Source organism: Pan paniscus, chromosome 1, assembly GCF_029289425.2.
Source record: "Pan paniscus chromosome 1, NHGRI_mPanPan1-v2.0_pri, whole genome shotgun sequence".
NCBI classification, from domain to species: domain Eukaryota; kingdom Metazoa; phylum Chordata; class Mammalia; order Primates; family Hominidae; genus Pan; species Pan paniscus.
The window spans coordinates 1,317,524-1,327,161 of NC_073249.2; the positions used below are offsets into that span (position 1 = coordinate 1,317,524).

Below are 9,638 nucleotides of genomic sequence, written 5' to 3' on the forward strand. Positions count from 1 at the left end.
ACCAATAGATATCTTTCATGTCAAATTTTGATTCAGCATCTGCTTTGAAGAGGTGTAATACATCCAAAACTCTTAACCCCCACAAATAGAAGAAATTAAGAAACCTCAGAGAATTCAACCCTAACCAATTTGTCCCAAAGAAAATTAGTGTTCTTCTTAGATAATAATATTTATCCAAGTAGGAAGGTCAGAGATATATTGAGGAATGAAGACCAATAAAAATTCATGATATTTATGTATTTGAAGATCCAAATGATTAATATTTCTATTTTCCTTAATCAACAGATTTAACGTGATTACATTAGAGTAAACAAAACAAAAAGATCCCAGCTATCACATGTATATGTGTGAAAATTTGTAGTCTGTTCTAAAACATATATAAATTATATGAAAAGAGCTAAAACTTTCATCATAAAGGAAAAATAATTTGCTCTGTGGATATCAATATATTACAGAATTACAATCATTAGAACACTATGGTATTTGTTCAGGCATAGGCAACATAAGGGCCAAAAACTATACCATGCATATATATGACATGAGCAGTGGCCAAGGTAGAACTTCAGAGAAAAAGATGCGGTCATTTAAATGTCCATATGGTTAAAAATAAAATTTGATGCCTACTTTACCCCGGGTGCAAAAAATTAATTACAGGTAGATAATTGATCTAAAATTTAATGGTAAAATATAAAGCTTGTAAACATAATATAGCAGAATATATTCAATATTTCTCGTGAGGTTAGAAAAATAAACCTTCAATGAAACAGAAAAAGATCCAACCATGAAGGAAAATTTTTACCAATTACAACACACTTAAAGACTTATGTTTCCATGAAGACAGTTAAAAAGATAGACTCTAAGGTACAAAAAGACACTGGAAATGCATATAACCAACAAAGATCTCATACCCAAAATACTTTTTTAAAAACTCCTATAAATCAATAATGAAGAAACTTGAAGAGGCAACACACAAAAAAAGGCAATGCCAACAAACATTTGAAAATGTGTTCAAAATCATTAATTATGAATGAAATGCATCTTAAACACATAATGAAACGTCCCTGCAGACCACCAGAATGCCTAAAATTAAAAGGCCTGCCAAATATCAATTAGTCCTGAAACTGCAGAACCATAGAAATTGTCACAGATGATTGGTGGAAATAAAAATTGGTGCAAAACTTTGTCCCTTGAGGCCAATCTCTGGTTGGGCTGGAGGGGCCAAGGTGCTCCCAGACCACTGGCAACAGCACTCAATAGGAAATGACTGGGGACTGCCATTATAGACGCTCCAGTGGAGGCAGCAGGGGCATCATAGGTGGGAGGTGTTCTGGCATGGTGCTCTGCAAGTAGGGTCACTCCAGAGAGGAGTGCCATGGGTAGGGGGTGCTCTGGTAGGGGGAGTTCTGGTAGGGGACACCACAGTCAGGAAGCACTCCAGTGGAGGGCTCTGTGGGCAGGAAGTGGAACACTAAACTTTCACTGGAAATAATTTGTATTTAGACTTTATGAAATTTGAAGTGGAAAAAAATAGATTTCCATACTCTGGTTGTTTCAAGTACACTTAAAAATGTTCCAATAAATGAATCCACTATCAATTTTTAAATGCAAATTAATTAAAAGTACTAATTTAGCTCCTTAGTTATACGAATTATATTTCAAAGTACACAGTAGTCACGTGTGTCTAGTGGTGCCATATTTGATAGCATAGTTCCAGATACATTTAACTTGAAAAATTACTTTTAATTGTAGAGTTCCTATCTCTAATTAAATAACCTACATCTACTTTCCAAGGCATATTTTTGAAAACTTTTGTGCCCCTTTTTGTGTCTTTCCCCATCTTTGTATCCTCCTGTTGTTTTGTTGTCTCAAATCATTATTTCCACATATTAGTTTCCTAAATTTGTAAATGGAAAAATCAAATATTTGTAATCTTCTTAATTCCCTATTATTTTATCATATTGATTGATTATCCTCTGTCATATAGCCCCACAGAGAATAGAAGCCCACTTTCCTAGAACAAGCAGTTACGTGGCTGGTATTACATATTTGATTGAATTAGCTACTGGTGGGGTCTTTTAAATAAGCTTCTTGTTATGTCAGATTACATTCTACAATGGTAAACACCGTCTTCACTTCACGGTGTGTGTGTGTGCGTGTGTGTGTGTATTATCTCAATGTCAGATTACATTCTACAATGGCAAACACCGTCTTCACTTCATGGTGTGTGTGTCTGCGTGTGTGTGTGTGTATTATCTCAACGTCAGATTACATTCTACAATGGTAAACACCGTCTTCACTTCACGGTGTGTGTGTGTCTGCGTGTGTGTGTGTATTATCTCAACGTCAGATTATATTCTACAATGGCAAACACCGTCTTCACTTCACGGTGTGTGTGTGTGTGCGTGTGTGTGTGTATCATCTCAACGTCAGATTACATTCTACAATGGCAAACACCGTCTTCACTTCACGGTGTGTGTGTGTGTGCGTGTGTGTGTGTATTATCTCAACGTCAGATTACATTCTACAATGGCAAACACCGTCTTCACTTCACGGTGTGTGTGTGTGTGCGTGTGTGTGTGTATTATCTCAACGTCAGATTACATTCTACAATGGCAAACACCGCCTTCACTTCACGGTGTGTGTGTGTGCGTGTGTGTGTGTATTATCTCAACGTCAGATTACATTCTACAATGGCAAACACCGCCTTCACTTCACGGTGTGTGTGTGTGCGTGTGTGTGTGTATTATCTCAACGTCAGATTACATTCTACAATGGCAAACACCGTCTTCACTTCACGGTGTGTGTGTGTGCGTGTGTGTGTGTATTATCTCAACGTCAGATTACATTCTACAATGGCAAACACCGTCTTCACTTCACGGTGTGTGTGTGTGCGTGTGTGTGTGTATTATCTCAACGTCAGATTACATTCTACAGTGGTAAACACCGCCTTCACTTCACGGTGTGTGTGTGCGTGTGTGTGTGTGTATTATCTCAACGTCAGATTACATTCTACAATGGCAAACACCGTCTTCACTTCACGGTGTGTGTGTGTGCGTGTGTGTGTGTATTATCTCAACGTCAGATTACATTCTACAATGGTAAACACCGTCTTCACTTCACGGTGTGTGTGTGTGCGTGTGTGTGTGTATTATCTCAACGTCAGATTACATTCTACAATGGCAAACACCGCCTTCACTTCATGGTGTGTGTGTGTGCGTGTGTGTGTGTATTATCTCAACGTCAGATTACATTCTACAATGGCAAACACCGTCTTCACTTCACGGTGTGTGTGTGTGCGTGTGTGTGTGTATTATCTCAACGTCAGATTACATTCTACAATGGCAAACACCGTCTTCACTTCACGGTGTGTGTGTGTGCGTGTGTGTGTGTATTATCTCAACGTCAGATTACATTCTACAATGGCAAACACCGTCTTCACTTCACGGTGTGTGTGTGTGCGTGTGTGTGTGTATTATCTCAACGTCAGATTACATTCTACAATGGCAAACACCGTCTTCACTTCATGGTGTGTGTGTGTGCGTGTGTGTGTGTATTATCTCAACGTCAGATTACATTCTACAATGGCAAACACCGTCTTCACTTCACGGTGTGTGTGTGTGCGTGTGTGTGTGTATTATCTCAACGTCAGATTACATTCTACAATGGCAAACACCGTCTTCACTTCATGGTGTGTGTGTGTGCGTGTGTGTGTGTATTATCTCAACGTCAGATTACATTCTACAATGGTAAACACCGCCTTCACTTCACGATGTGTGTGTGTGCGTGTGTGTGTGTATTATCTCAACGTCAGATTACATTCTACAATGGCAAACACCGTCTTCACTTCATGGTGTGTGTGTGTGCGTGTGTGTGTGTATTATCTCAACGTCAGATTACATTCTACAATGGCAAACACCGTCTTCACTTCACGGTGTGTGTGTGTGCGTGTGTGTGTGTATTATCTCAACGTCAGATTACATTCTACAATGGCAAACACCGTCTTCACTTCATGGTGTGTGTGTGTGCGTGTGTGTGTGTATTATCTCAACGTCAGATTACATTCTACAATGGTAAACACCGCCTTCACTTCACGATGTGTGTGTGTGCGTGTGTGTGTGTATTATCTCAACGTCAGATTACATTCTACAATGGCAAACACCGTCTTCACTTCATGGTGTGTGTGTGTGCGTGTGTGTGTGTATTATCTCAACGTCAGATTACATTCTACAGTGGTAAACACCGCCTTCACTTCACGGTGTGTGTGTGTGCGTGTGTGTGTAGTATCTCAACGTCAGATTACATTCTACAATGGCAAACACCGTCTTCACTTCACAGTGTGTGTGTGTGTGTGTCTGTGCATTATCTCAACGTCAGATTACATTCTACAATGGTAAACAGCGTCTTCACTTCACGGTGTGTGTGTGTGCACGTGTGTGTGTGTATTATCTCAACATCAGATTACATTCTACAATGGCAAACACCGTCTTCACTTCACGGTGTGTGTGTGTGCGTGTGTGTGTGTGTATTATCTCAACGTCAGATTACATTCTACAATGGTAAACACCGCCTTCACTTCATGGTGTGTGTGTGTGTATTATCTCCACAAAATTTCAATATTGAGGTATAAGAAAACCAGACTGGAAATTACATGATTAAAATAAAAATTACATGGTATTTGAAATAAAATAATAAAGCAATCTGTTTCACACCATACCAAGTTCAGACTTTTCCATAAACCCATAACAAACTACTGTGAAGAAGCTTTCCAAAAGTGCAATACACATTTTGTTTCAACATTTGAGCAAAGCTATTTTTTCCAGATACTCGGAATTCCTTTGAACTGAAATAGAAGTACTATTTCAATTTACTTTCATCTGTATCATCACTGTAAAGGTAAAATTTTGGAAAACAAGGTGGTGAGGGTATCACAGAAGTGATCTGTAAGCTTGCAGGGTTCTCAATCATTGTGGCATGTCTCCATCTAATGCACGTAGGTATAGTACAATGAACGTTTCGTAAAGTAAGGAGAGAAGTGTCACAATGGTGAATAAAGAGTTGCATAGCACAACCTATCAGAGCAAACATCAGCAATGTACTCTTTAAATGTAAAACTACATGACCAATAGATTCAAGACAATTTACAGCTTTCTTTGCTTTGAATGTAAAACAGCAAAAATTCACTTCCTGTTACTACTTCTTACCCTTTTTTTCCATTGAAACTTTGATTGTATCTATATGTATATTTAACATATGCATACTTGTGTGATTTATCACTCACTCTGTATGGTTGCTCTTTAAAAATATAGTCATTATCCAGTGCCTTCAGTTCTCAAACACACTTTTTTATTCATATTCCAATTCAATGTTTCTATAACAGGGATTCAACTCAAAGTTGATAAGTTCATTTAATGCAATGTTTATTTTTCCTTAAACACACATAACTAAATTTATGGTGCATTGAAATGAATTGGCTTAGGATCCAGGCAGTGTTAAAGAAGTAATGACAAAACCATTATATGCTCACAACTGTGAACTGCACTGTAAGAGTAAATCAAAGAGTTTATGCATGAACTTTCCATGCAGGCATTAGATAATCCAGTTTCTGTGTTAAACAAATTTTTAAAATATATTTATTTTCTGTCAAATATTTGCGCAAAGCTCACTAGAAGATATTTATTTTCTGACATACAATACATACAATGACATACAAGAGTTTAGAGACAGAGAAATATGTAATTAAGCACTTTCATAATATTTTATAGCTAGACTCTAAAAATCTAAGCTAGATTTTAATATTTGGGTAGAATTTGGGCAAATAGAAGATTTCATGAGGAAGCTAATATGGACCAAGTTTCAAAGATGCTGTAGTGAGCATACAGAGTTTGAAAGGTATTGCCAAAGGCTAGAAACATATTTTATTACATTCTTAAGTTATGAGTAACATAAACAAAAAGATGCTCAGTCTCAGCTGTCCCATCTGCTTAACAGTATTACATGCTGCCTCATATCAGTCAGAGGATTAATAGAGGTGGTATACACAAAAGTGTCTGATACAGTGAAATTAGGCAACAAATGTTAATTTCCATCTCTAGGAAAGAAGCAGCAAGAGGACAAATAGGGTGACACGATTATCTCCTGCAGCAAGGAGTAGAAAACAATTCTACACATTTAGGGTACTTGAAATGTTATATAATATTAAAGGTCCAGAAAAGGTATAATTTATCACAATGTTAGAAACAGTGCTAAATGCTATTTCATTAAGTCTAATACATTATGAAAGCAATTTGCACAAGTCAGGAATCAACACATTAGAGAAAAAGAAGTTTTAATGAAGAGAAAAATATTCTACTCCAAAAACATAATTTATTTTTAAAAAGACATGAGAAAATCACCTTCCTAAGTGTTTGGGTAATTGTATAAAATCTACCAAGCACACATGAATCAAATAGGTAAAATGCAATAAAATTGAGTACATTTTTTAAACTGTAAAAGTAAGTTGAAATCATAACTTTAAGTTAAAATTACAACTTTTACCAAATAGTGAAAATCAGAAGCTATAAAGAAAGTTGAATCGATAAAACCTGAGATGCAATGCAAAATCTAGGACAATAAAGCAGAAACTAACTGAAGAGAATGCTGGAAAAGATAGGACAATAAAGCAGAAACTAACTGAAGAGAATGCCAGAAAAGATGAAAGCTTTTTGAGGTATGAGAACCTCATACAAATCTCATGCAATGCATGTGGATCTTCAGAACAAGAGTAAAAATCATTGAAGTTGTCATAGGAAAACTTTAATTATTTCTACATGAATAAGAGATGTCAAGTGAAGAAGTATAGGAAAAGAGATGGGCACGGTGGCTTACGCTGTAATCCCAACACTTTTGGAGGCTGAGACCAACGGATTGCTTGAGGTCAGGAATTCAAGACCAGCCTGGCCAACATGGTGGAACCCCGTCTCTACTAAAAACACAAACAAATAGCTGGGCGTGGTTGCATACACCTGTAATCCCAGCTACTTGGGAAGCCGAGACATGATAATTGCTTGAGCCAAGATCACGCCCCTGCACTCCAGCCTGGATGACAGAGAGAGATTCCGTCTCAAAATTAAAAAAAAAAAAGTGCAAAAATTGTAGGAAAATAGTTGCTTTCTATTTCTATTAAAACTGACTGCTTGAGATTATCAGTAGCAAGACTCCATGACATTTTTATCCCAAAATAGAGATAATTTTAAACAGCTAGTGGATGGCAGAACAACAACAACAACAAAAGTTACTTCCCATCTTCAACTTTAGTCATCTTTTCATTACCTCACTGCTTCTAACATTCCACAGGACTTTACTCAGAGCGGATTTAATGTCCTTGTTCTTCAGACAGTAGATAACAGGGTTCAAGGTTGGAGGTGCGACAGAATAGAACACAGACACCAGCAAGTCTAGAATAGAAGGTGCATCAGACCCTGGCTTTAAATAAGCAACAGCACCTGTTACAAGAAACACAGTGACAACAATGAGGTGAGGCACACAGTTGGAAAAGGCTTTGGATTGTCTCTGTCTCGGTGATATCCTTAACACAGCAGAGAAAATGTACACATAGGAAACTACAATGCAAACTAAACATGAAAATGCATAACAGACCCCAATGGCCACACTGACACTAATGATGGCATGTTCTTTAGAACAAGTGAGCTTTAGTAGGGCAGGGACATCGCAGAAGAACTGATGTAGCTCATCAGAGCCATAAAAATTCAGAGGGAATGTTCCAGCTGTGTACAAGAGTCCCAAGGCCCCTCTGTTGAGCCAGGACAGAGCCATCAACTGGACACAGAACCCTCTGCTCATGACAACCTCATAGTGTAGGGGGCGGCAGATGGCAGCATAGCGGTCATAGGACATGGCAGTAAGGATGCCAACCTCTGATCCAGCCAGCAGTACCACCAAGAAGAGCTGCAACACACACCCCAGGAAGATGGAGTCAGTGGAGGCAACGGAGTTGAGGATGGATTTGGGGACTGTGGCAGAAATGAGACACAGGTCTAAGAAGGACAAATGTCGGAGGAAAAAGTACATTGCCATGTGGAGATGATGGTCAAGAATCATGAGGAGAATGATGACTAAATTCATCAGCACAGCCGTGAGGTAGATCAGTGAGAAGAGCAAAGCATGCAGCCTCAGGAGCATCCAATTCTCAGTAAATCTCACAAGCAAGAATTCCATCATCTGTGTCTGATTGGTCATAGTTTAAAATTATAAGCGCCCTATTGAGTAAAGGAAAATAAGTGTCATACTAATATTAAAAAGTATCATTTGTTTCTTCATTTGTTGAATGAAGGTATGTGCAGCATCAAGGGCTAGACAAAAAGTTTAAAAATATCAAGCAATTTATATTTCTCATCGACTCAGGTGTAAAACAACTGTGGGTATATCAGTCTAACACTTAGTAGTCCTGGACTAAGATTTATTATGAAAGAAGCAAAGAACTTCACTTCTCTCCCTCATTACTTGAAATGACTTTTGAGTGATTTTATTTCCTTTGGGAATTACAGGGTTGGCTATGCAATTATATATAAAACTGCAATAGGGCATACATTTTCATGTATAAATATCCTGGTTAATGTAGTTTTGTGTGTATTAAATGTTATGAATGAAATTTCTGCTTGCTACTTACTGCAATATTTAAAATAGTCATTATCCTCAGATGATACTCTAATTTACTATCCCCTTCTCACTGAAGGATGTTAAGATTATTCTCCCATTTTTGCATTAAAGTTTACTCCTTTGGTGAAAATGTGATTATAGTATCATTTTTTTTCTTTCTTTAGTCCATATACATAGCATAGCACAAAAATTAAAAAGTACTCGTTATTTTCACAAATCAGTTTTCAAATATATAGTGTCATTTTTCATGAAAAGAACAAAAACCTGAGACTTAGCCAGATGATTAACATAATATTCTAGGAAGGATTTAATTAACCACACGAAGCGACAGACAGGGATATCTACTGCATCTAACCAGAGATGCAGTGTGTCCTCTTATGTGATAGACATTCAGAGATTGTCATCTGAGATCCCTCACACACCCCAACGTGAGGGAGAGTTTTGGCCATGTTTTTCCCTCAGATTATCTTGTCTTTAGAACCTCTCTTGATTTTACTTTAGTATCACTTCAATGGCAATTTTTTCACTTTCCCCTTTGGTTTCCAGGCCATCTCTAAAACACACAGAACAGAAAACAGGATGGATGGTTTGCTAGTTTGGAAGTAGCTCTTAGGGTATGTAGACACTGCTCTAGGTTTTATTCTCCCCAGCAGGTCAAACAGAGGAGGCTTTAAGTTTGGGGCAGCCATGAACTTGCTCATGTTGAGCTATAAGTCAGGCTCTCCATTATTGCTCCAAAGCTACTGCCAGTGCTTTTTCCAACAAGAACACCCAAAGTTTGCAACATAGCATGAGATTTCCATTTGCTCTTGAGTCTTTTCAACTTAAAAAATATTTTATTTTTGTAGACACAAGAGAGTCTCACTTTGTTGTTCAGCAGTTTTTCAACTGAAAGAGAATGTAGCAGACCATTACAACATACATTCTCCTCCTTCTCTATACACACATATGCACACACACACAGCCGAGAGGATGAGCAAGAA

General features: G+C 37.8%; 1 protein-coding gene across 1 annotated transcript; it reads right to left on the minus strand.

The window, feature by feature from the left end:
- Positions 1–6,853: 6,853 nt before the first annotated feature.
- On the minus strand, positions 6,854–8,235 carry LOC112438148 (olfactory receptor 14K1). The gene has a single exon (XM_024927137.4). It carries the CDS (start codon positions 8,233–8,235, stop codon positions 7,294–7,296), a length of 942 nt encoding a protein of 313 aa, XP_024782905.3. The 3' UTR covers positions 6,854–7,293.
- Positions 8,236–9,638: the final 1,403 nt, after the last annotated feature.